Source organism: Pyrgilauda ruficollis, unplaced genomic scaffold (assembly GCF_017590135.1).
Source record: "Pyrgilauda ruficollis isolate IOZ18807 unplaced genomic scaffold, ASM1759013v1 scaffold24, whole genome shotgun sequence".
Lineage (NCBI taxonomy): Eukaryota > Metazoa > Chordata > Aves > Passeriformes > Passeridae > Pyrgilauda > Pyrgilauda ruficollis.
The window spans coordinates 8618068-8645606 of record NW_024523648.1 but is presented as its reverse complement, the minus strand read 5'-3'; the positions used below and the strand labels follow the sequence as shown (position 1 = coordinate 8645606).

Genomic DNA, 27539 nt, shown 5'->3' with positions numbered 1-27539 from the left:
GCTGATCTCTCCAGCTCAGACTTCTCCCTTCTCTTCCTCAGAAGCTCAGCTTCACAACATGGCTTAAGCAGACCTAAATGTCTTCCCTGTCTACAAAGGCACTCCTAAGGGCAGGAACTTACCTTCCCACCAGCCTGGACAGCCAATGAGCTGATTTTTTATCTGGACCTTCCTCGTAAAATCATGTAACCTAAACACCCTCACCATGAAATTATAACTGCTCCTGCAACTCCAGGTCACTGAGATACACTGACTGTGGTCACTGTGACCAATTCTCACTGCGGCCACTCACTCTCCAAGAAGATTCCAATAGCTGCACTAAGTAGTAATAAAATAAGAAATAACTGGTTTTGCCAGAAAAACAAATTTTCCTTCTCCAAATCTTCCCTCTTCCTTTACCCAAAGTAAACCTTTCACAAAGGTTTAGGTTCAAATAAGTGTTAGGTTTAATGTATCCACTTCCTTATCCTCTAGAGATGTAAACAGAATCTGACTATCAGGGAAAGACAAAAAAGGAGGAGGCTTTCCCACTTTTCAGTATATTGCATGTTTTCAAGTTAGTGTAAGCTGACAATGAACTGAAAGTTTGTGATACTTCTATGGAAACAGGTCCTGACTAAAATTAATTTCCAGAAGATCAGATAGCTTAGCTCTTTTTCCCTACAAATTCCCTGGTATGTAACAAGCTTCATAGACATATGGACTGCAGAAACATTCCTAAATAAAACATTCTCCAAGTTATCTAAACCATTCCTAAATTCAGGGTTTTTTTCTAAAATGTTTAAGGTATGTACATCATATAGAGCTGTGTGGAACAGAAATTTCACTAACATTGTTTGAGATTAATTAAATAACTCCCTTGAGGTTAACAGCTGTTGAGCAATGTTGCCTTCTCCCAAACCCATGCTGATAAAAAAGAGGAGTCATATTACACTAAATATTTATATTACTTCTTTATCCTAACACAGGTCTCTTCCAGACACACTGTATGACTAATAAAAAACATCTTACGCCACATCCCCAGAATTATCTTGAGAAAAATAACCCAATTCCAAGCCTGAGATGACATGCACACAAAGGGCACACTAAAGCATGGCCAGGACTCCTCCCTTCTCAATAGATTCACCCTTTTTTCTAAGCATCAGAACACATTCCATTTAACAGTGATAACTTCAGTGTTTGAGAAATAAGAAAGAAAATGAAATCCAGTGGTATTTAGCTCAGAACTTTATGCAGAGTTTACTTCCCTAAAGAAGAAAAAGATGGGTATAGAAATTGAAGTAAACAATGAAATTTGACCCAGCACTAGAACTGGAAAAAGCAGAGGGGAGTTGTCTAAGGGTATCAGAGTGGGTATCAGTTTGCTTGGCAACAGCACCACATCTTTCATCTCTTTTTCCAAATGAAGCAAACAACTCAGGAGACTTCAAAAATCACAAAAACACATAATCGCTTAAGCCTCTTAAGTCTCTTGAGCTACCAAGGCCCCTGAGCTTGGGAGGATGAGGGATCAAAATCAAGAAGAATAAATACAAATAATCTAGAATCATAACAGACACAGTTAAGAAAAGAATGGGTAAGATTTGTAAAATGCACAGAAAAGACACTTTCACATGTCTGGAGAGGCATAACCTAATGTGAGAGTGACTGGGGATGTCTTTAATCTGCCAAAAAACCTATCTTTCAGAATTTTAGCAAAGTCTCTTGAGTTATTGCAGATACTTGACCAAGTTTAGAGCAAGATGCTGCACTTGCATTTGCTATGAACCCATACTTCCCACTTGCAAACTGGTTGTTCTTGCTGTCAGAGCAGAAACAGCTCTGATTCAGGTGAAATTAAGCAAATTAGGAGATAAGTTATGATGAAATCCAAGATAAAGTGAGGCTTTCTGGCTACATACCTCTTTGCCATGTTATGGTGGATGGGTCAATATCAAGGCGCACAAATTTGCTGATCTCCTCTTCTGTTAAAGTCTCAGGATCAGTCTTGTTTATTCCCAGCCTCTACATACAAAAAGTTCAAGAAGTGCAATGAAATGGTTTATTTGTGTCAAATAGTGTGCTGCTCTGGTTTATCAACTCCACCTTTGTGAGGCATTTCAATCTTAGTAATCCTGTTTTAAGAAAAATGCAACCTAATCCCACTGTGATTTCTTTACAATTAACATCTTGTTAGCTATAAGGAATCATTACACTGAGAATAATTCACAGCAAAAGAATTCAATTATACTGGAAATTATGATTCATGTATTTGAATGTTATAAAGCCAAACTTTTATTTACTCAGTTGCAGCTCATGTGAAGAGAAAAATCCATTTCAAATATAGAGATAGTTGGTATGTCATGAATAAGGCAAACACTCCCCCTTTTTCCCTAACCTGTTATCTGTAACAGTGTAAACAAGAACAAACTGAAAATATCCCAAAATTCTGATGGAACAATCTCTGAGCCTGACTGCCTTAGAGTCAAGCAGGTATCATCCTCATTTTACTTGATTGGCATTCAACTGAGCAGTACAAAAGCTTAAAATGTTACGAGGACTCTTTTACCCCCCACCAAAACAGAAGCTGTCGCTACGTCTATCCCTCTTTCCATCCCCAAAATTCCAAGTGTGCACGTGGCACTGCCCACTGCCATCCCATGACTGAAACAATCAGTCAGGACACACAAGCCAACAACAAACATGGAACTGGCCACAGAAGAACTGGAGCTGTCCTTAGGGGTGAGGTTTGAGAGGTTCATATTCTTTTTCTCCTACACTAGTGGGATGTGCTCCTCTCTAGGTTTTTATCAGAATGGCACTCTCAAATCCAGGCATGTCATACATGCGTGAATTGCACAGGAAGCTCCTCTGGAAGGATTCAGGGAGCAAGATGGGATGCAAAAATACACTGAGCATGCAAATGTACCCCTTGAAGGAAGAACACTGTCAAACTGACATCAATAAAACCCCAGAAGTATATACTACATTAAACTTTCAAAATCAGAAAATACTGCAAAACCAAAGAATGTGAGCTTTCAAATGTGACTATACCATAATTGGAAAAGTATTTAAAAACCTCTGACTTTAATATTTCATCAGAAAAGACACAGCATTTAAAAACATCACTGGTTTATTTCAGGAGAAAAGAATAGCAAAAATGTTAGTTATAAAAATAATATCAGACCCAGATCCTATTACTCCAAGGATGATGCTTTCAGAAAAAAAGTCTAGACTTGATATATTTATGAGGGTTTATACAAACTCAGTCCCATACATCAAGTAATTTTAAACAAGTCGTGTAAGAGAATACATTTCATGAAGAGACACCATAATAGAGGAGAGACTGAATTAACAACTTACTCTCAGACGGGCAAGCTGAATAGCAGAAAATCCTCTCATGCCATTAACTACTGGAACCAGCCTGTTATACAAAGACTAGAAAAACCACACAAGAAGTTGAAGGGGAAAGTTATAGAAAGCTAATGCTTTTTTAATTTATTCCACCTAATTTCAGTAAGAACTTCCTAACCACATGTGTTGCGGACTTCTGGTTAGAGACTTAAAAAACAATTCTGAGAAGGCAGCAGGCTTCTAAGCCATGTCTATAATTCAACAGTCTAAAATCCAATTGCCAGAAATTATTGTTTTTCTCTGCTTCACCAAAAAAAATATATATAAATTCTGAAACTGGGAAGCTTTTAAAACTTTAATCAAGATCCAAAGCATTTAAACTACAATTATAATTTCCAAACTGGCCTAAAAGTACATTGATCTAAATGTACATTGTGTACAAATGTACCAAGCAAAGGGTACAACCATACTCAGTTTTAATGCTGCAGACAACAAGAAGAGGCTCCTTCTTTGATCATCTTCTCCCTCCTCTTTAAAGCCCCAAGTTAAGTTTTGTTGAAGGTCACAATATATTTAGCAGAGGGACAAGGATCTAGTTTATCTTCCCCATAACTCCTTCCTCTTAAGGTACATCATACCCAACCACACATCAGAAATAACAATTTGTAACTTTGAAATGAGTCTTCAAATTACTGAAAATAATAGGATTATAGGTAGGGAAAACATGCTTTATTACACTATTTAGTACAGTCAGAAATAGTTGTCAATGTTCTGGCTGTGGGATCCTTATCTTAAAAACTACCTTATGATAGCTATTTGCCAGAAAAATACATTGTATATGGAAAATTTCCCAGCAGAACATAAAATGGCTTCAGCAACAGTTACTGTTCAAATGGTGAAAATATAAAATGAGAAACAATATGGTTTTCTCTGAAATGCAGTTTATCAAAAAACTGAAAATAAAAAATGTCATCTGGATAGGAGAAAATAATTCTCACCTTATCAGATTGAGTATTCTCATGCAAGATCCTAGCATCAATAGCAGCAGCCAGCAAATTATTTGCAGCAGTTATAGCATGAATATCTCCAGTCAAATGAAGATTGAACTAGAAGGGGGAAACAACAGGATCTTTTTATAAGAAAATATCTAATTCAATTCACTAAGACAAATTAGTAGCACAAATCATTGCTATCTCCTTGAGACTGCAGCTCTGATTAGTCAGCTGTCAGGGTAGGCTGAAGAATTCCAGGTGAAAATACACTGGGCCATACGAAGGACTTGTTTTCATCTGAGTACATGGTAAACTACTTTAAGTGTAGCCAAACAAAGCCACGAACATCTTCATTCTTTGCTAAATGATTCAGGAATCAGAAGCCAAGAGTTACAGTTCCACATCATTAACAGAGAATCAGTTTAGCATTTCTAACCACTAACTGACCTGGACCAGAGGTGTGGATTACTGCAGAATATGCCCCAGAGCACAGCATGCATCCTGGCTTTGGGGCCATAGGCCAGCTTTCTGTTAGCTGCAGGAGAACAGCCCCTAACCTCACAGGCATGAACTTTGCTGATACAAAATTTAACAAAGTTGTGTGAAAACTCTGAAATGAGCATCTCAAATTAAGACTTGTGTTACACAGGTACAGTATTTTTTATGTGTCTGACAGAAGGAGTTGGAAGATCAGTTTTAGTGGTACTTCAGGGCTGACATTAGGACTCTGCTTGGACCAGCTGTGCACAGTCAAGGTGATTCCTCACCAGTTCTAGACACAGAGAGGTTTTGCTGAGCTCTAAATTAGACTCTCTTGGGGTGAAACTGCCACACATTTCCAAACAAGCACTGTGAACGTCATAGAATCATTAGGGTCAGAAAAAACCTCCAAGATCATCAAGTCAGTCTTCAACCATGAATGCCATCATGCCCATCAAGCCATCCCACAGACTGCAAGCTGAGGCTGTCTCACCTCCTCCATGGGGATCACTTGAGCATATCCACCTCCAGCTGCTCCACCTGCACAGGGAAGCACATGGTCATATCAGTTTTGGAAAAAACCAACGATCTTTAAACACACAAAGTGAAACACACAGCAATGATGACACATTTTTGGCATTTTGATTTCTATTAGAAGATCCATGATGCATCCAAATAACCATGATTTCCTTAATCTTGCTGGCTTTTTTCTTTTTTTTTTCAGCAGGTAGAAAAAAGGGAATCCTTGCTCTGAAATGAAAGCCTACATGTGATGGGTGGTGCAGGCTCTGGCTGTGTAAGGACCACCCTCTGCTCCTGCCCAGATTTAGGACACAGTCATGCACATGCAGCTGCTGGGTGGAAAGACAAAGCAGTCACAGGCAAGCACTGCTTCTGAATGAAACCTTCACACCCTGACCACTCTTCCCCCTCTACCTCTCATGGTACAGGCAAAGAAATTTGCTGTTGCCTACGCACAAGTTGAGTGGAGGGATTAAAGCACTCACACGCACCAGTCTTAGCTGAGAAGCACCAGGAGCCTTCCAGCTGAAACCAAACTTGTTAACTTAAACTTCAGCAAAGCAAAGCAGAGCAGATGGCGAGTGCTTGCCCAGTTAGGCACCAATTTCAGCTGAGAAATGGCAAAAAAGATTGCATTACTTCCTGTCATCAGCATGGAAGATGGGCTTGCAATCTGGCTGGGTCTTACCTGGCCCTCAGGCTCTTACAGGGCTTCTAGGCAAAAAGGCAGCAGCCCGCGATTAGAGGCGACAGCTCAGGAGAACAGAGAGAAGAGGTTCAGACCTAGCCAAACGTGTGCTGCTGACACAACTGAACCACAACTGCTAAATTCCTTGTATTGCTTGTGAATATCCAATGCGGACCCTTTCTCAAGGAACAATTACACAGTAATATTTAGAAATGTATTTAAAGAGTCCCCAGGTAGAGGGGTGGCTGGAAGGGTGTGTACTCACACAAAATTCCTCATGGCTAATTACATCCCTCTGCCTTTCATTATGTTCGGGCTTTATCTGCATTATCAGTACATGTTAAGTGCAGGAACATAGGTATGAACCTTGCACAGGAAGTCATGTGCAAGAAACCTCAATCTATTAGTAATATATGTATTAAAAAATCAAATATGCTACTACTGGGACAATCCACTGAGTGAAGCAATTAAGAAATTAAGAAAGAAGAAATAAATTAAAAAAGGCAGAAAAGCAGTTTTCCTTTTAATCTGAAAAAGGTCATAGGTTCTGCAAATATTATGTACCTTTCACTCCAAAAGTAGGTCCTTGAGAAGGTTGTCTCAGACAAGCAAAGGAATTAATGTTAAGGTGTGCAGTAAGCGCCTGAACGAGACCAACTGTGACTGTGCTTTTCCCTTCTCCTAGGGGTGTAGGGGTTATTCTAGCAAAACAAGAAAAAAGATTAATCAAATTCTTTGCTGATGTCAGCCTGGCTAAGGATATCAGAACTTAGAGCTTTTGATTTCAATGAAGAATATTTGTACAGCAAATTTCAATAAGATTACTTTATCTTCACAAAAATACTGCCACAATGTTAGCCCCTAGCTCAAGCTGGAATGCTAATATACATGTGTCTTCTATTTAAGCAATTTACTATGATAGCAGAAAAAGAGAAGATTATTTTGGCAAAAGTTCTAAAAAGAATATATTGAATTTAGACATTTTTATTACAGCACAAAAGTCTCACCAGTTTCATTAACAATCCATCCATCATAATACTATAAGCATGTATTAATATTTTTCTGCAGTAATGCATGAAATCTTTTATTCCCATTGTTCAAACTTTGAATGAAATAATAGAATATTTTAAGTTAAATAACCAACACTTTTTTATAGAACTCAGCTGTGTCTCTCCAGCTTCCATGTCACCATAACCCTCAACAATGACAGATCAACTGCTTTTTAAACAAAACAGGACACAAAATCCACTATATTCAACTGAACATGATTTACTGTACACTTTTGTTTCCGAGATTTAAGGACTATCATAGTCCATACAAAAGTTCAAAAGCCTCATGCTACAGCTCCCATATTTAGACCATGTCTGAAACAGGCCAGAATTTTAAAAATACCTGCAAACTCAAATCAGAGACTCTAACCTCCACTCTATTCTTGTCCCTAGAGAAGACTCTATTCTTGCCCCTTTAATAAAGGGACAATGACAGCTGATTTTGCAAGCAGAAAATTTCATCGGCCTTCAGTGAATGAGAGACACCTCAGTTTAAATGATCCTCTCCCTACTTTCAACATCAGCACATTTGTTTGTGATCCACATTAAAAGCGTGTGGGTGCTAGGGTTCTTCCTCTCTTTCTGTTTTTCTTTCTTGATGTATGAACACATCTCATGGTTCCAAACTGCATTTCAGTGATTCTTTTGAGGCAGCATTTCTTTTTCTGATTGGCAAAAGAAGAAAGCCCCAGTCCTTTTTCCACTCACACCACTCTCACACAAATCTTCCTTTTCGGCCAAGAGCAACCATTCATATCATTGGTGCCTTTTCTACCTGCAGAGAAATACTTTAGTGAAGATGATGTTAAAAACTAGTGTTCATTCCCAAGGAAATACAAGCAGGCACATGGATCTAGTTGAAGGGGAACCCTTATCTTGACCTTTTCAAAACTTGAGCTGAAACATCTAGCTCTAATTAGAAACACTTCCTTCCCCAACTAGTAATTTTTCCAAGATATTCCTATCCTCAGATCACAATTCAAATGGCACAAAAACATTAGAGTAATTGTAAGAATCAGCTTAGTTCAGTCAGTCCACAGACTGGGAAAAGCACTTCTTTAACCCACAAAAGAAAATAGATTAAAACATTAACTTTTCATAAATCTATCCTTTACAGCATCATCAGATCCTTGGCTTTAGTATAAAAAAGATGCCCTGGATAGATATGTCTGGAAAAATGTGGGCAGTTTAGAATTAAGTCAAATCAACATCTTTATATTGTTCTAGGAAAAAAAAATACAATTCAGAAAAGTAGTCTTTTAACTAAAGTTTCAGTGAAACCAATGAGGTTAAGCACATCTATAAGAGATTCCCTGAATTCTTCACTTTGATCTACCCTTATGTGACTCTGGGCCACTTATTTGGGTACTTGGTTTCAGCAATTTTCTCCCACATTTCATAACATTGAGTTCACCAACCATCAGATTCTAAAACATCATCAGTAATTTACCATTTGTTATCCTAGACTATTTCATTATCCTAGAATGGCACTTTGACATAAAAAAGAATTCACAGAATTCTAGCAAAATATCTATGTAGAGCCAAAAAAAAGTGGGAGATTTAGAGCATATCCTTTATCTCAAAAGCAGTTTTGGTCCCTGTCATTTTTTTATCCATACTAGACCTTCTTATTTCCTTCTGATCTACTGCAGAAGCACAGAATACTACTTCATTTCTTTTACTTTCAAAGCTTGCGGTTCCTAGAAGAAAGGGTACTTTAAATATCTACATTGCCAGGACAGGGAGCCCTCAGGGTTTTACTGTAGCCACACAGATAGCTTCCTTTTTTCCTACCACTCTTTTTCTCACCTCCTTTTTGTCCCAGGATCCTCACTTTAGAACAAATGAGTTTCCTTCAGAGCACCACAGCCAGGTTAACTCATTTTTACTGCCTGTTTCACCTTCTGACTACTGTTCTAACACTGGTTTCCCCCAACCCATTCAAATAATTCTTAGCATGGTTTCTCCTTACCCCTTGTTCTCCTGCTATCTCATTCACTTTTGTCTATTGTCCTAATCTCATTTACTTGATCCTCTTATTCCTGTGCATTAAAGCCAGATTTAAAGCATATATAAGTAATCCTGAGGCATTGCCGTGTTCAAAGACTTAACAAGGTAACAACTTATGGAGCTATCAATTATTTAAAAATAACAACAACAACATAAAAAGAAAAAACAGTAACAAAACACCCAAAAGAAAATTATTCTACTATGAAAGAGACACCTATAATTGTTTACTGGAAGTTGCCAGTAAAGAACTTTCCACAGACCCAGAAAACTCAGTGCACTCGATGGCTGCACTAACAGAAAAATTATGAAACCAGCAAAATCAAAGATGTAGCCTCCTATCCAACAAAGGAAACAAAATTGCAATTGACAAATGCATAACCAGAATGCATGCTGGAAGCATAAAGAATAAAATCTACTTGTCACAGAAGAAAACAACACACAGTCAAGTGTCACATTATTAAAACGCTCTGGCAACTTGACTGGCCTATTCTAACATGACACTGTAATATGAACCAGAAAGCACTGAGAGTTTTCTATGAGACAGACCTATTTCCAGAAAGCAAAAAGGGAAACACACCACTGCTCTTTGATTAAACTGGCAGGAAAGCTCAAGAGCTGAACAAATTATTTATTAGTTTCAACAGTTACCAAAACCTCAGCTTTAAACATTAGTTAAAAGAAAAAGAAAGCACCTGAAATTAAAAGAAAATTCTATTCCAATAATTTTCCTTCGAAAGCTGATTTTAAATATCTTCCCTTTTGTACCTGCTCTACTTTGATTGGGTTTTATAAATAAAATAAACCACTTAATCTGTTTTGTGGACATTGAGCTGTTTTTGCTGGCTACACTACTGAGCCTACACTCTCGCAGCTTAGGTCACTTGCTCACATGGGTATAAAATTACAACTGCCAATGGCTAACTTTAGCTCAATTGTGCAATGCTGTGCTTTAAAATTATGCAAATTAAGGAAAAACCTCCTTTAAAATGCAATAAATTTTAATGAACTTCAAGAGACTTTACAGCCATTTGCATTGAAATTATTCTTCAAATTTCTTTAGTATGTTTTCAATCAAAACACAGAAACCCCACAATAATTTTCCGCCTTAAACTTCGCCACCTACCAAGCAGCCATCAGCTCCTTGGCAAAGTAAGTTTTCCATAATATTGGAAAGCCTTCTCTCTTTGTATATCAAAACAAAGATAAGAATATGCAGACTTTTTGTTTGTTATACATCACATTAGCTTGCAGTAGAGCTGTTTCTGTGGGAAAGCTGCACGAGGTCTCCCAAAAAGAAAATAAACAAACAGGGAGACATACACTGCACCAGCTGTAACCTCCTCACAGCCACAGAGCCACTGTGACTCCAGCAAGAACTTTACTGGGTATGTGACAATTCTCTTTCAGACTTCCTACTTTCAACTCATAGGTATCAGCAGATTCAAAGATTTTAATGAGTTCATAATTCATGCGATCCACATGGAAACCTGCAAAGCCAGGCTATGGAGGCCATGGGCAACTGAGTTCCCAGCCATGTACATCTCCCATCCTAGATTACAATTGTCAGAAATGTGTTTCTGAGCACAGAAGTGCTGCATCTGCTGTCACCTCAGCGAGATGAGGTTATGACAATGTTGCAGTGGCATCCTTGGGCTGGGACTGGAGCTTCCATACACAAAAGCACAGAGATTACTATCAAGCTAAAATGACTGAACAAAGACAGGAACAGACTGAGGAATCCTCCACTACGAACTCTCATAATCCACTACAGACTCATACAAAACAATCCCAATCAGGAGCTGTGTAATGACACGACCAATACATTACAATTGTCTCACCTATGACTTTACCGTGGACTATCAAACAGTTCAGGGCATCAACACAGGGGTATTTTCCCCTCTTATCCCTCCCTGTATCTTTCCTCTAATTTTTATTTTCCTTTTTTCTTAGCTTTTAAACACCTTGCAGCCCAAGGGACACAGTAAAAAGAAATACAATACATTTTTGTTTTCCTCCATTTTTACTTTACTGAAAAGGTAGTTCATCAAAGAACAATCTATTACTGTCAGAAGAAAAGTACTGATTTTAAATTTTCCAGCATTCAAAATCCAACACACTTCTTGTTAAAGGCAGAATTTTATTTCTTAATTTTCTCACTTTTTATTCTTCTTCATCTTGCATTTTTAAAGTGAACAATTTTCCAGAATTATCTGGCTAAAAGCCACAACACTGGAGCATTTAGAATAAGCTACTGAAACATACACACACACAGACATAGATTCTAAAAAACTGCAGCTGTAATTTCATATTTTGTCTGTGAATATGCCCTCTACATGCTTGAACACACGATTAGGTTACCCTGAACACTAAACTTAGCTCCTAGGTCAAGAACAAGCTGCATTCATTTGCATGATCTCAGCTGGCACTGAGTGGAGGCAGTTTGAGTTAACAGATCCTGAGACATATTATTTAGCACACTAAAATCCTGTTTACAGGCAGTGATGCCCAAGAATCAATTACTCCTTGATAACTTGTGGCTCTGCCACCACACTGTCTTAACACAAGCCCTATAGCAAGCAAAACACAAAGAAAATAAAAATCAATAATGAAAAGAAAAAGTTAAAAAAATAGTCTCCATATAAAAGTAAATGGAATTTATGAAGAAATAAAAGTCTTCATCCTATTTTCGGGTGTCGTGGTCTGTTAATCAAACTGCAATATTTCAGCATACAAGGTTTAGAATGGATGAGACAGCCATATTTGCTTGCATTTAGAAGGAACAAAAAAGACTTTGAAGTTAGCAACTTTTTAAAGAGCCATAAACTATCTGTAGAGATAAAAAGGTGCATTTCAGTTGCATTTTCCTGCTCAGAAGAAGAAGTTTGGTCTTTAGTGTATCAGGAATAAACTAGACATGCATTTGCAGCAAATATTTATAAATTCCTAGACATTGTGAAACATTTAAATCTGAATGTGCAATTAAAGGCATAAATGTTACTGGCTGCATCATGGATGGTGGTTGGAAGTTTTGCAGTTTCTTGAATATACACACACACTTTACACTCTTTTCACACACGAGAAGTTCCCATCGTACATCACAAATATTTCTACCAGAACCATAAGTATAAACATATATCTTAAATATTTCCTCTGAAGCATCGAAAATTTATTTTGAAGGCCTACACTGCATCATTCTAAAAGAATTTTTAAGTATCTTTGGTTATTGTGAGCAAACATAATAATCCAAATGGCAGGTTTTGGTTGACCTTGCCTTGGTAAGGGAGAGAATGAAGGCAAAGGAGGATACTATTTCACTTCCCAGTTTCCACACTTCAGTGACACTTGATTTTCATTGCATTGAACATTTCCCCATCAGACAGAGCTCCCTGCTTTTCTTAAAATCATTGTCATCTGCTACAGCCATTTCAGCAAGGGAGAGCAGCTGAGAGCATATAAACACACATTATATGTATATTTTAAATGTACTATATTTCAAAGTCAGGCTTTGAACTCTCTCAGAAGAGAATGTTCCCACTATTGTAGCGACCTTGCCCAGGCACTCCTCCTGCAGCAGATGTGGCTCTGCACTAACCCCACAAGATGCAATGACTTCAGAGATGTTACAAATAGCAACATCTTGCATCATCGGGTTGGCTAGGTACCAAACCCAGCCCTTTGTTTCTGAGACACCATTCTGTATTGGTACATTTTTTATGTAAACTTAAAAGAGGATACAATTTTCTACTTTTTGCCAGCTTTTTATCTTGCTGGTCAAAACTGCTGCATTTCTTCTACATGCAGATGCACTTCTTTCTGTGACAACTGCTTGAGACACATTCTTTGAAGGAGAATGGGAGACAAAGCAGTGTGAAGAAATGTAAGCACTGTTTCATGCAATCCGACACAAATAAAATCCACCTGAATCAGGCTTTGCAACTTGCTATCTTATGTCTCCAGACATCTTCAAATAACCTCTTCTTCTGAGAGGTTTGCTGCTAGGGAAGCCTGGATTGTTCTGCAGCATGATGACCAACTGATGCTGTTGACATCATGAGCAGGAAAATCCATGGCAGCAACTTTCTTCAAACTCAGTCAAATGCTAAACCTGTTTTTGTTTCTCCAGTGCCACAGAAACCCAAACCAAAATAAAACTATGCCAAAGGAAACCAAGCTCAACAAGCTATTATTTCCTTCTCTTAACTGCTTCAGCATCCTCCAGGAATATCTTTAATGCTGGACTTCTATCACATAGCTTCGAGGAAAGCTTCATATTCGCCTGCCTCAGCTTTGTGACATCAAGTCAGGCTACAACAGCTCCATCTCAGTGCCAGAAATGCAGGTTGCTCCCACAGGAAGGCAGAAAAGAAAAGTTTGAGAAAACTAGCCAAGGTGAGGAGTCAGTAGATCAAGGCAGTTAACAACAGTCCTCTCCTTCTGGATCAGCCAAAACTGCATTTTAAACCTGAATGGTTTTACTTAAAAGGAAGCAACCAACAGATTAATTCAGAATATAAAGAACAAACTACAATTTTAAAATTAATGAAAACCTCCACGTTTCTTCACAAGTAGAAGTTTCCACTTAGTAAACCAGGTGAATGAAAAGGTTGTGTCACTGAATGCAAGAAAAACCTGAAGCTCTTCAGAAGTGCATAATTCCTGCTGAGCACTGCATTTGCTACAATCGTGGGAAAAGTGAGCAGGATAAGCCTGCCTGGAGACATGTCTACATTTCAGAGAAAAAACATGGCTTTTTAAACTTTGTAAGCTGTTCTTCAATAAAAAAAGTATTTATTGTTAATATCAACAGATTAGCATGTAGCTTCTGTTAATGTTTGTTTATAAACAGCCACAATACCAGCAGCCTTAAATATGCAAGTTAAACATTTGAAATTCTGATAAAACAGTAAGAAAAACTCCACTCACCAACATTTCCCAGAATCATAGAATAAATTACCTTTTATAAAATATATTCAGTAATTTACTCAGTAATAAGAGCTTGGAAGAAAAGCTGTGTTACTTCAAAAAAGTTCAAAACCTGCTTACTTTCAGAAGAGAGCAATGTACAGACGAAAACATTCAAGATTCTTATTTGCACAGAGTATAAAAAGATGTAAGTTGCATGTTTATATTAATAAGAGTGGAAACAGCGGACATTAATGACATTACATAGCATTCTTACCCAGCAACTAGAACATATTTTCCATCTGGTTGATCCTTTAACCTTTCCAGCAGGGACAAACGTACTTTGGCTTTGGTTTGGCCATAGATCTCAATTTCATCTGTAAGCAATCCTATCTCCTTGGCAAGTACATCAACAGCTTTTGGACTCTGTGCTCGGGAAATCTCAATATCACTGGAAAAGAAAACAAATAGGAGCCAGGAGATTTCTCTCAGCTTAGGTGGTCGACGACAGAGCACAAAACAACAGCAAATAATCCAACAATGGAGTTATTGTAATGAGTTTTTCACTTCTCTCTCACATTTTATTAACCAAACCTAAATATTAACTAACACCTAATATAACATTGAAAATCACGTACAGAGTTTGTTAATTGTTACAATTTCACAGAGAGCTCTTCTTTAATCAGATTCCAAATATTACGTAATGCTTTCATATCAAGCTAGAAACGTGTCTGCTGGATGCTCAAGCATGTCCCACAGGAATGGATGTTTCTGGATTTGTTTTTCCCTTTTGTTCTCCTCCCTCACAGCATATTTCAGCACATACAATTTACTAAAAAGTTCATGCATTCCTTGGCCAACAGTCACACAAACACATTCGCTAAAGTCGAAGCTCGTGCATGCAGCACCTTTCATCCGAGGGCAGCACCAACATCGCTGCTCCCCACGAGGGCACCAAAGGAAACAAGGCATTTGAAGACCAACTCATGCACTTCTAAAACACAGCTAAACTAAAAATGGCCACAGAGCAGGAGCCTAAAGCACAGGGCTCAGCCAAGACACCCAGTGAGCTGATGAGCCTCCTCCAGCAAGGGTGAGCAGCAGCTGAGGCAAGCCACAGACTCCCGGACGGAATGTGACTGTAGGGGACACTTGTACCTGCAATTCTTGATCTGGACAACCTGAGGCCTTTGGATTTAATACTCCCTCATGGATTTTTCATTTGTGAGCTTGACATAGTTGCCCATTATGCCCACATAAGTGTGTAGAAGCTGTAAGCTCCTTCATGGAAGCCCAGGGACTGGCACACAGGATGTGAAGAGTTGTCTCCTTGGGCTTTGAATCGCTCACATTACCACAAAAACAACTTAAAAAATTACTTTCAGCCTGACCAGGCTAAATTTCTTCCTGTAGTTTCAGTTGATCACAGTATTTTTAAGATAGAATCTGGCAGCGGCATGAAAGCTCATGTCCTGAACTTTTGAACATTCTGCAAGACCTTAAATATCCAGCAGTGAACATAAAACTACTACCAGATCTCAACTCTGTGTGTTGACCTCAGCCATTCTGCATCCACCTGGCAAATAATCAGTCTGTGCCAACTTAATTGCTTGCAATTCTTTGAGAAAATCCTAAACTGGCTCCATTATTCATTTATAGCTCTCAAGTATCCCCCTTTTGCACCCAGCAGCACCTCAGTGAAACCCAGAAACCATCCACCCAAACAATGACGTAATCCAGTACTACAGGACAAGGAGTTACTCAATCACAGCACTAACCTGGAACCTGCTTTCTTTGAAAGACATACTAAATGCATCCTCTTTCACAGAAGGATGTACCTTTAGCTTCTTATGTGTGACTTCAAACACAGCTAGCCATAAAAATTTAATGAGAACATGAGATGGAGTGGCTTACACACATCACATTGCAAAGACCATCTGAAGTTTTCACTTAGAACTTCCAATATATAAACAACTCAAGTCACAGAAAATTCTTGCTAAGTTGGTGGTGTGTGGTCCCTTAAAGATCTAAGAAATGAAAATTTTCAGGGTCACTATTCTCCCATGAAAATAATTGATACATTTAGCAAGAGGAGAAAGATGTAGACTAATATGACAAAGTTAGTTTGCATTTTTTTCCTCCTACCAAATATATTTTCCCAAAACACAGAAAATTAAAGACTTGGTTATACCTGGACTTTAGAAGTCTATATTTGCAGCTGACTCTTTTAGTCTGACAATATATTCTCTGTATTGGAAATACGAGAATTATTCAATATGTTATATTATTCAGTATTGCTGGAGATGTGCAAAAGTGATTCTTCTGCATGAATGAAAACTGTTAAGCAAGATGTCCATCACTGACAATGCTAAAGGATAATTTACAAAATAGAGAAAAATTTAGAAGACAGAGGAAGGCTCTACATCTACTCATCTGACTTTTTTTTTACTGCATACTGTAAGAAAATCTTCCATTCTATTTCCAATATATTTGGAAATCCTTCAACCCAGATCTCACAGAAATCAAAAAGCAGATATTCTTAGTTTTAGTGCTTAAGCAGCTTTGCCTCACTTTCAATGAATACTCCATCTGTTTCCACACAACGTGGTGTATTACTCAAAACTTACATTTTATTACAGGATACTTTCCATCAGAAGGGGTTTTTTACATTTTTACATTTAAAACAAAAAAGACAAAGCTACAGAGTTAGCAGATAAATGCAAGTCCTATTACTAATTATATAATATATATTACACTATATATATATTCTATTATGGTGTATATATATATATATATATATATATATATATATATATACACACCATTATTTATTAATTATGTAATTATTGATGTACTAAACACACAATGTCATAGAGACGGTTGGGAATACTTTTTTGTGAAAGCACTTTTTTTACCATCACCCTCATGACATTGCATACTTTAACTTTTAATTGTATTATTTAAGGATAGTTTTTTTTTTAGGCTTCAGTTCTAGAAATTGAATTCTAGAATTCCAGAAAAAGCTCAAGCATTTCTGCTTCCTTGTGTCCCTGGTTACAAGAGAAAACTCATTCTTTTGGCATCTCCATTTAAATTACATTTGTGCATTCCCATTAAACTGTTCTAAGAGACAGTGAAAAGTAAATCAAAATACAATATTTTGTCACAGTTTTCCAAAACAACACCAGCAGGATTCAGAATTACAGGCTGGCTGGGGTTGGAAGGGACCTCTGGAAGCCACCTGGTCCAATCCCCTGCTCACGCAGGGGCATCTAGAGCTGGTTAGTTGCCTATGTCCAGGTGGCTTTGGAATGTCTCCTAGCATTGATGCTCCACAACCACCCCGCACAATCTGAGTCAACATTTGGTCACCCTCACAGTGAAGAAGTATTTCCACATGGAGCTTCCTGGGTTTCAGTTTGTGCTCAGTGCTGATGGTTCTGTCACTGGGCTCCACTGAAATGAGCCTGCCTCACTCCTGTTTGTACCACTGCACATTGTATTTAGACACATTGATAAGATCCCCCTGTCCTCCAGACTATGCAGTTCCAACTCTCTCTGACTTTCTTCTGGTGTGAGGTTCCTTCAGCATCTGCAGAAGCAGGTGTATCAATAAGCACAAAAAAATGTTGACACTTTCCTCACTTTCTAGCCATTGGTTCCTCTCTCTGCCACCCACCCAACACAACCAACACATAGCAAAGCACTTCAGCACAGCAAAGAGCTGAGGCTGCTTTAAATGTCAGAGATGTCAGCAATGGTGCCAAGGCAGACCTGAAATCCCTGAGGCCCAGACAGGGGCCTTGGGAAGTGAATGACAGGAGCTGATTGAAAAGATTCTGGCCATGAGAATAAATATGCTTCCTGCTTTTCACACCCACACAGGAATTTAAAAGTCTAATGCAGAAGAAAGTACTTCTACTGAGGGAAGAAAATAAATACAAACTCAAACGCCACTGAAATCACTGAGCCTTAACTAAACATCTTCCTGCAGCAGGGTTCAGCCATTAAGAACTTCTGGTCTTTTGAATTTCTATTGGTGCTGCACAAGAGTTCTCCTCCCTTTGTCAATGAAACCTTCCAGCTTTGGGTCTTCATTAAATAAACTTGGCTTCAGTGAGAATGGCACAACACATAGTCCACATAAGATTAAAAATTAATTAGGCACAGCACATTTTTAGGTTGTCAGACTTGCTTGCTCTTTTTAAAAATATTTTTCACTTTTTTTTTCTTTAAAAGCACTTATTACCTGGGCACTGGGGAGAGGGGCTGCAGTTTCAAGCTGTGGAGGTCCCACTTCCTGTACTGCTGGGACTGGATCCATCGCTCCATGTTTTTTACCATGTTCTGGTTTTAAACAAGAAAACAGCACACAACAGCTGCATCATAAATGCTGAACAGTAATTTCAAACAATCTCTAGAGTACGTTGAAATAACCTCTAGGGTACAGGATAACAAAAAGCCCCAAACTTAAAAATTTTTCCATTTCATGGTTTTAGGACAAAGTAAGAACAACTTTTCTATTGTTTGACCACGTTTCAAAAAGAGACCCATTAACACATAGGTGGCAGAGAAGAGTCTAATTAGGCAGTGGGACATTTTATTCTGGTCAAAATGGAGAATTACTATTCTTCTCTCACACCTTAAAAACAATGGAATATACTGATTTTTCATTGACTGACTTACGCTGCTTCCAAAATGAAATAACATACTTTTGGACCCTCAATCCATTGTAATGCAAAAATGCAGATACAATTAATCTTCTCAGTCTTACCAGAATGAGTGACATTAGCCTATTGACACAAGTGCTTCTGCCAACCTTTACTGTATTAACCAAAATTATGAGATGTCTGATTTTTAATTTACCTTTCCATAATTAAATGTAATAGGTATCACTCTATCTGATTAAGCGTTGCTATTAAAATGGAAGTCAGGTAAGATGTCCAAAAGAGCAAAACAAAAGTTAAAATGCAAACTGTAGAAGTAATTTCTGCAGCTTATAGAAAGAGCAACAAATCTGCAACATTGGTACAATCTACAAACAAAGGTACACTAACCTGCATTCTCATTGCTACTGCAAGAGAACCTACAGTCTTCTCAGCAGCAGGGCTGTTCTGCTGACCATAGCTGTGTTTCTCTGAAAAATATAAGTATTGCAGTAATAAATCACAAATCTTCTGTGAGTGGGAGCATGTGTATTTGAAAGTTATATAAAAAAAAAATTTCTGAAGGGTGACTTGAAATTTAATGATACTACTGACAAAATTATAGGTGGCTTCTCTAATACTTCAAATGAAACCACCCAGGAGGATGAATAGACTATGAAAATCAGAGAGTAACTGTATGTTCTGAAACATATTACACAAACCCACACAAAAGAAATCACACAGCTGTATTTGAAAATCTACATACATTCTTAAACAAAACACCTAAGACTGTCTTCTCTTCAACACACACATTACAGTGAGCGACAACAACGAAATGATCACAGATACCATAGAGGATCGTTATAACTTGGAAACAGCAGATGCAAATTTTTTGGAATAGCAACAGATATCTTCATTAGCATCATATTAAAAGCAGGTATTCTGGAGAGTCTACACAAGTCAGAGCGACTTCAACTTCAGAGACACTTATAATTGTTTCTAGTGGCAATATATCAAATGATAATCATACATTAGCTACCCCAAGTAAACATATTATTTTGTCATTTTGCTGTAATCCTTCTGGCTTGTTCTTCTGTTGTTGCTCATTGGCTTTTATCTAGACACAATTTCTCCAAAATTCACATCCTAGTCTCTGTGGGGATATCAAGGCCATAGTCACATTCTGAAGGGCGTAGATATAATTGTAATAAAAAATAACAACTGTACGCTGACAGCTTTAACCTCTCTGCCACGGGGGAACTGAAGTGCAAACCCTGACCTGGTCAAGCTCTTGCTCTGTTCACCCCTTCTGTGCTGGTCATAAAAGGCTCACGTTTCCTTGCACAATCACCTCTCCCAACAAGGGTCCCAGAGCAGCAGGGCACAGAACACTCAGACTGGAGACAGGGTGGCAGCTACATCCATTGCTGAGAGAGCAGGAGACCCTCTCTGCAGACCCCTCAGCCTCATTGCATGTGTTTCCTGACCCTTTCTCAAACTTTCCTGCCAGCAGGCATCCACACATCAGTGACACAGCTAACCAAGCTGAAGGCAACAGTCCTCATATTAAACTCTAATTAAGAAAGTGTCTAAAAAGTCCTTCTTCTTGCATTAACACTAGCAATTAAAACAAACAAACAAAACCCCAACCACTTCTTCTGGAGATGCTCAGCTTTAGATTTAGACAGAAGAGTTTTACTGGAATGGTCTACTACAGTCATAAGCTGACTCTTGTTGCTTTGAGACCAGGCTGGGAGAGCTGCCAGACAGACAAATGAAGTAGGAAGAATGAAGTTTAAAACCCCCTTTCAGACAGCTGTGCTTTACAGAAACATTTTGACTTTTTATGTTATTTGGCTTAATATTACTATTTTTATCAGGGAAGAGCTAGCATGTGTGTAAACACATATTAGAATTAGACAATTCCCTTCAATAAACTACTTCTCTCAGACTGCCTGTGCCACACAGTCACCCCACAAATGACTAACCAGGCCTTTACAGGGGTGAAGGTGAAACTAGAGGTGAAAGTGATGCACGCAAGGAGTTAGCAAGACAATCACAGGACTGCAACAGCTCTCCTAAGATAAATTTTCCAGATGGAAGCTGGAACAGCACTCTTTGCTTCGGACTATGGTCAGATCAGCTGAACTTCAGACACTGTGCTCCCTCCTCTTACTCATACCCTATTGTGCAGGTGAGTGAGAGCTGCTGTCAGGTGCTGCCTCTCTGCTCAGGCAGCTTAGAATAGAGAAGAGATGGGGAAATGGTTGAATTTCCCACTAACATACTTAAACCATGTGAGCTTCAGCGTTCAAGTGACCCCAAAGGAATTGGACATCAAATCTCAAATAATTCTGGCATCCCTAAGTTTTGTTCAGAAAGTTATTTTCATTTCTGTACATTTATATATAAAGTATATTCCTGCAAAACTCTACCAGCACTCACCCGATTCCAAGATTGTCAGTGCAACAGAAGCAGATGCTGCACTGCTATAAAATTGCAGAATGTTTTAAAACTGTGATAATTTTAAAATCTTTGATTAAAAAAAAAATACTTGAAAAAGAATTGTCACTTTGGAGTGAGCACTTTTATATCTACTTTCTGATTTACAACACTACATTTCCCCAATTCAGCTACATCCTTGCAAATTCTGAGTGCTTTTAAAACATGCAAGTGTGTTAGACAACATGTACACCCACGCAAATTGGAAATCTAGCCACCATCTAGCAAGAACAAAAGTTACTTCATGACCATGATTGCTTTCAGGCTTCATTTAGCTCCTGTGACCCCACAGATGTTAAGTCGGACATTTCTAAAGCAAGAAAAAATCCAGAACAATTTCTAAGCACCTCAGCCAGATTCCATGGAAGTCTAGAGACAGTTGTAAGATTCAGTTGTTTCTCCAAGGTCACAACTACTCCACAATGGGCTTTCCACAAACATCTTGCAACTAAACTAAGTGCATTCTGCCTGTCAGACACCTGTGTTTCATGTACCTCTCTACTAAGCCTTCAGACCAACATTTTTATAGCTGGTAAAATGCATTTCTGCTGTAATTTTGGAGTTTCTCCAAGGTTCTGACAACCTTGAAAGAATAACCATAAAGACAGATAGATATTTGGTAGATGAGTTCTAGTTAAATTATCTTGATAAAAATCTCATGCTGTCTTTCAAAAAAAAACCAGAGTACTTGAAAAATGCAAAGAAATGTATATGCTTATGCCAAATCTTACATTTCCTGCACTAGAAATGAATGTAACTGTGGTATGTAATGCAGTTTTTCTAACAACACTCTTTCAGAGAAGAGAAACACTAGTATTATCTACAGTTCTTTAGAGCAACTAAGGCACGAAGATATTTAAGTCTTAAGACATAGCATGCAGTTATACTGCATAACTTTCAGGCCTGTGAGGGCTCAGACTCACTTCTCAATTGAGAGAATTAGGTGTCTGAAAGTGGGGCTTGCACCAGGCAGCACAGTGCTGGGAGAGTCCAGGCACTCCTGGTGCCCACTCTGGCTGCATGGACTGGCTTATCCCCCCTGTCAGAATCACCCCAGGTCTGTCACATAAGAGGTTTCTACCTTCAAGATTAAAATGAGGAGGGGAGATTCCTTTTTATTTATAGGTATGACTGCTGTACCACCACTCCCTCTCTTCTCTATTCCTTTCCCTTTCTCCCCCATTCCTCCTTCATGTAAGGCTGTGTCATACTAGCAGGCTGGGTACCTGCTGAAGAGACCTGTGTGCCAAGCCCTGTCCTACAGATACTTAAGAATTATATCCAAAAATCCCTAAGGGAAATAAATGGGCATTAGAGATGCAAGGAGTCTCCTAGGCACTAGTCCAGGAAAAAGAAAACATGTATTATTTTTGGATAACTTGTGCAGCAGCAGGAAGGGAAAAGACTTGGTACCCACCCTTGAGATCCTCGGGAGGATCAGAGATCTGCTTTGGGAGTCAGACAATGAATGTCCAAATGCCTTCAGACAATCAAGTGAATAATAACCCAGATCTCCAGACACCTGCAGTGTCTGTTCAAGTTAAGAGGATATCATGAAAGACAATGAAAGAAATCTATTGCTAAGGCCATGCTTTGCATGGGAACAGCAGCTGCTTTATTATGAGCCTGATCTTGCATTAGCTCTGCATCGAGTATCTGCTTCATTTTCCCTTAGGGAATATCCCTAGTTTAAAATCCATGCAATTAGGTTTTCTCAGCTTTATGCTCATTTCCACAGTTTTGGTCAACAGATGTCAATCTAATACACTTGTGATAAGATTTAAAAAAAACCCAGATTAACCAGTCATGCTATTCATGTACTTCCTCATTTTCCTATGCATTTGCAGCATAACCTCATGGGGACGCTGAGCAGTCAAATTCATATACACACCAAAAATCTAGAAAATATCTAGAGATCTTTACAGAATTTTAAGAAATTTTACAGAAGATGTAAAATTACATGTTTATTATTATTATTGTTACACATTATTCTAGCAGCAGAATAACTTCTGGGAAGATCTCTTAATTTTATTCCCAAGAAAATTCTGTAACATTTTTTCTACTGAGAAATTATTGAACACATACACCCTCCACAACAAGTTAGGGGAAAAGGAAGGAGATGAATCCAAACCCTTTTTTGCTGGAAAAATTATTGCAGGAGACATTCTGCCTCTTCTCAACTACACATGATTTCTGTACTCCCTCCTGCACCACTCTCTGCAGACACTTTCACAGCACTTTGCAGTTGATATTTCTTCCCTTCTTCTCCCTTTCCCATATTCCAGGTGAGTCCACAGAAGCCATATGATAAAACACTATACAAAACAGCACTATGTAATAATAGCTCATCTGATGACCCAAAAGTCTTCCCTCTCAGCTCTCTGAATCCATTGGGTCATCGCTTATCTAACCATCCTGCTATGAAGAATCTGTTCCAACCTTTCTTCTCCCACCTTTTCCCTATTTATACATCAGAGAAAGGTGTATCCCTATTTATACATCAGAGAAAGGTGTATCCCTATTTATACATCAGAGAAAGGTGTATCCCTATTTATACACCAGAGAAAGGTGTACACATGCCCTGCACACACATCTTTAAAGGCCCTCCCAGAGACGCAGCTTTTAACCACGCCGCGTTGTCACCAAGATGCCACACACACCTCAAAGGCTCCCTGTACATCACGTGCAAGAACTGTTACCTTTTATCACCTCTTACCTGACAGAGGATCACGAGCACAATTGATAACGGTGGCCCCAGGCTTTGTCCAGCTCACAGGAACGTCGTTGGGTTTCCTACTGCCGAACACCACGGCGTCTGCGTGACGGAGCTAGGCACGGCCCGAAACACCCCCAGAAACAAAACAAGAACTTCATCTTAAAAATACACACTTGGATATGCATCTTAAAAACATTCACACTTATGCAGCAATAGCCTTTTGAGCAAAGCTTTTACAGACAGTAAGAGCAAAAACTGATCCAAACTATCCAAACTGATAGTTTGATTCTTACCTGCCATGAAACCTAAGAATAGCATTTAAAATTGTGAGATCAGGCAAGTGAGGTCAAAGTAAGTATCAATATTTAATGGGAATTATATCCTTCCAAATTTAAAGTTCTACCATTGTCCTAAAGTCCAAAATAACTTGGAGTAACTTAAGAAAAAGAAGGGTTGAAAGACAGTAAATAGGCACTTATAAAGAGCACAGTCAGATTGTCTGACAGTAGAAAACCAGGCCAGCTGACAGGAACACAGGATGACACCTTCTGCGAAGACCAGTGCCTTTGAATACCAATTAAAGCACTTTTTTCCTTCTCAGTTCACGTCTGCTAATCCTGCCCCTGATTTAGCTCAACCCGGCAGATGTTGGAGCAAAAATGGTTACTACAAGAATTCTTATAATCAAAGACCCAAGTGCCTTTCTTTCCCCACTTCCTCTGAAACAGGGTCCTTTACCATTTATTAGAACCATCACAAGATAATGGACAGCACCAGAGGCAGATGTATTAAGATAGACTAAAAAAGCAAAACACAGACACAGCATTGCCTCAAGCCTGACTGCAAAAATTATTTCAGAAATACAGCAATTTTGGTAATACTTTGGATAAATGCAATTAATTCCAAGTGTCACAAACTCAGTGAGCCACTCTATGAATTGATTTGTGACTGACAAGAGCTCCAGCTTCTTTTTTGGCCAAAAGTGCTCTGACACAACCCTGCCCAACACTTGCCAAGAAAGAATAGCTACAAATCTTGTCAGGATAGCAGGTTTTTGGCACAGCTGAGCATTCAGGAGGGGAGAAGAACATAACTGCTGCGGAAAAGGCAGAAAACTAAAAAAACTCCATCTTCCCCTCAGAGGACCCAAGGATGGCCTAACCCTCCTTAGAGATCCCCACATGGAAACAAAGCCAAAAGTGTGGGAGAAGATTTACTTGCTTGACAAACAACTAATGCAATGAGCTGATTCAGGCCTCAGTCACATGTCCAGCAACACTCCTGGGATTGCCTGTGCACAGCCATTCAGCCTTATCCAAACTGGTCACACTCCTGAGTCCAGTGCCAATATCAGCTTACATGCTTCTCCTAGAAGGCCACATAAGTCATAATGCTTGACCAGTGTCAGGTCAAATGATACTGGGAAATCTGCAAGGAAATCTGGATAAAAAGATGCTGCAATGCCTCATGTACCAAGAATACCATGCTGAAGGCACACTTTGCCCAAAAGAAGGAAATCTCTGCCGTAACAATCAACATCAACACAGAGAAAAACAGTGATTTTTCTCAGTTACAGGATCACAGCCTTTTTTTTGCAAGGAAAAAATAATTCATATTCTAGCAGTTATAAATCATATACTGTAAGTCAAGATGCCTTTCCATGCAAAGCCTCTGGGACAAGGACTAAGAGCTTTGCACACCGCTTAGCATCGTGAGTTGATGAACAAGTTGAGAGCTGTATGCAACAAGTAATAATTCTGATGAATGTTCAGCCAACATGCTTATGACAGAATTGATTCAAGGTAACTGTAATGTCAGAGAACAACTGATGGAACCAAATATTCATCTCTATGACTACCGAGCCTAATGTTGAAAAATGTTCTTAACAGCTGAACACAATTATTTTTGTAGCCAACATTAACAGCGGTTCGGATGGCTAACATCACACATACCCATAAATTTTAGCAGAAAACCAGCTGGACCTTTCATCTCATTGCCCTGCCCCACCTCCTCCGTGAAAAAAGTTGCATCACATGGCAGCAAAGAGTTGTACCACAGGTTCAAGGCACTGATTCCTCAGAGCCTTCCCCAGTGTGATTTCCTTTTCCTTATTTCACAAAGAAAACAATATTTTATGTGCAACTATTGAGAAAGTTCCTGCAGAGTCAATAAAATATATATCACAAATATTTTAGAGACGTTTTTCCCCTGTGAGTATTTTTTAAAAGTATATTCAGAAACTGGGAGAGCAAGTCCACTGAAAGCAAAATACTTGTGTACAGAATTTTGGGTATCCTTGGAAGAGATTTATGTGATCTCCCTCAGGGAATTTTAGTTTCATTTGCAAGAAGTTGTGCCCATGCCTCCTTTGCTTTTAGATTTTTCTCTCTTGCCATAATCTACCCTTTGGACTGCCTGTTTAATCACTAAAGCAAGAAGCAAGCCTTGGCATGCATGTTCAGGGTCAACTCCTACATCAGAAACCGATCACGGACGTTAGAGATGGAAAAGTCCAATGAAATAATCACAATTAGCCTCCCTCAGCAGATGCACCACGGTCCCTGGACAGAGGACACAAAGGACACATCTGACAGGAACCAGATGTTATAGGCAGCCATAGCCAGAAGGTCAAGGAGATACCCATGAGGGAGAACATGTGGCTGCCTGCCTCATGCTTCCTGGACAGCCGGGCTCCATTCCATCAGGCTGGCTGGAGGAAGGAATGACAAGCAGCAGGCCAAACCCTCCCTAATGCACTAGGCAACTGGCTGGAGACAAAGTGAGCCAATAGCCCAGTAGAATCCTGCCTCCTCACCGGTAAATATTTTTTCAGTTGGGAAGAGCTGTGCCAATAAATAATCTGCAACCTTACCTCATAACAAAATATGATCCCCTCCACCAAGATTTAAGTTGAAGCAGATTAAGAAGCACCACCCATTCCCAAGACAGAACACCAAATGTTAAAACAACAATACAGACTTTCCAGCCAAGTATTAAATGATAATGGCACAAAGTAGCTGTATACTACAGATCACTGAAACTCCATTTTACCGTGAAGAGACTGCATAACATTTTCATTTTCCCATAGTTAAAATGGACTGCTACAAAAGCCATTTTTAAATGCATGATCAAACAAAATAAAAATTAAAATTAAAAACTGAAGTGTAAACCCTCAGAGTCCTGGGTATGAAGCTAGGCCATATAAAATTGAAGAGTTGCGATGAGGAATAGGAATCTGATTAAAAGTTTTTTCACAACTCTCTTTATGAAAAAAGTCTCTTTGCACATCAGTTTACAGATCAGGTTCCACTTTAACCATGGCAATTTAATTATTCTCTGAAATCTTGACATTTTTTAAAGTCAATGACCAGTTTCAGGTACTTTTTCCACTCAAGGCATTTACTAATTACACGGTTTCTTCCAGCTTTCCCTGCCACATCTCCCTGAATGCACTTTTCCTACACAGTGCACATGAAAATCAAGCCCACACCCCTGCTGTGGGCTCAAGCCTGCCACTATGATCCATGCTTTAGCAAGTGCTCCTCTAGCTTACAGACAGGGGATACACTTCAAAATTGGAAGGAATGGAGATGATGTGCATAAGATGTTGAAGTGGAAATACATAGTCTACATCATCATCATTAGAAACACTCATGCAGCCTCCCTCTCCTCTCCTCTTACGGGATCCGTGTGCCTGGT

General features: G+C 38.9%; 1 protein-coding gene across 1 annotated transcript in view; it reads right to left on the bottom strand.

The window, feature by feature from the left end:
• MTHFD1L (methylenetetrahydrofolate dehydrogenase (NADP+ dependent) 1 like) overlaps nucleotides 1-27539 on the bottom strand; it is a 138139-nt gene that overhangs the window by 104925 nt on the left and 5675 nt on the right. The window contains exons 4-12 of the mRNA XM_041470074.1: nucleotides 23841-23952; nucleotides 19034-19113; nucleotides 18226-18323; nucleotides 14254-14427; nucleotides 6580-6716; nucleotides 5299-5345; nucleotides 4332-4439; nucleotides 3343-3417; nucleotides 1902-2004 (exon numbers count right to left, since the gene is read on the bottom strand). Of these exons, the coding sequence (XP_041326008.1) occupies nucleotides 1902-2004; nucleotides 3343-3417; nucleotides 4332-4439; nucleotides 5299-5345; nucleotides 6580-6716; nucleotides 14254-14427; nucleotides 18226-18323; nucleotides 19034-19113; nucleotides 23841-23952 (934 nt within the window). The remainder of the gene's footprint in view (nucleotides 1-1901; nucleotides 2005-3342; nucleotides 3418-4331; nucleotides 4440-5298; nucleotides 5346-6579; nucleotides 6717-14253; nucleotides 14428-18225; nucleotides 18324-19033; nucleotides 19114-23840; nucleotides 23953-27539) is intronic.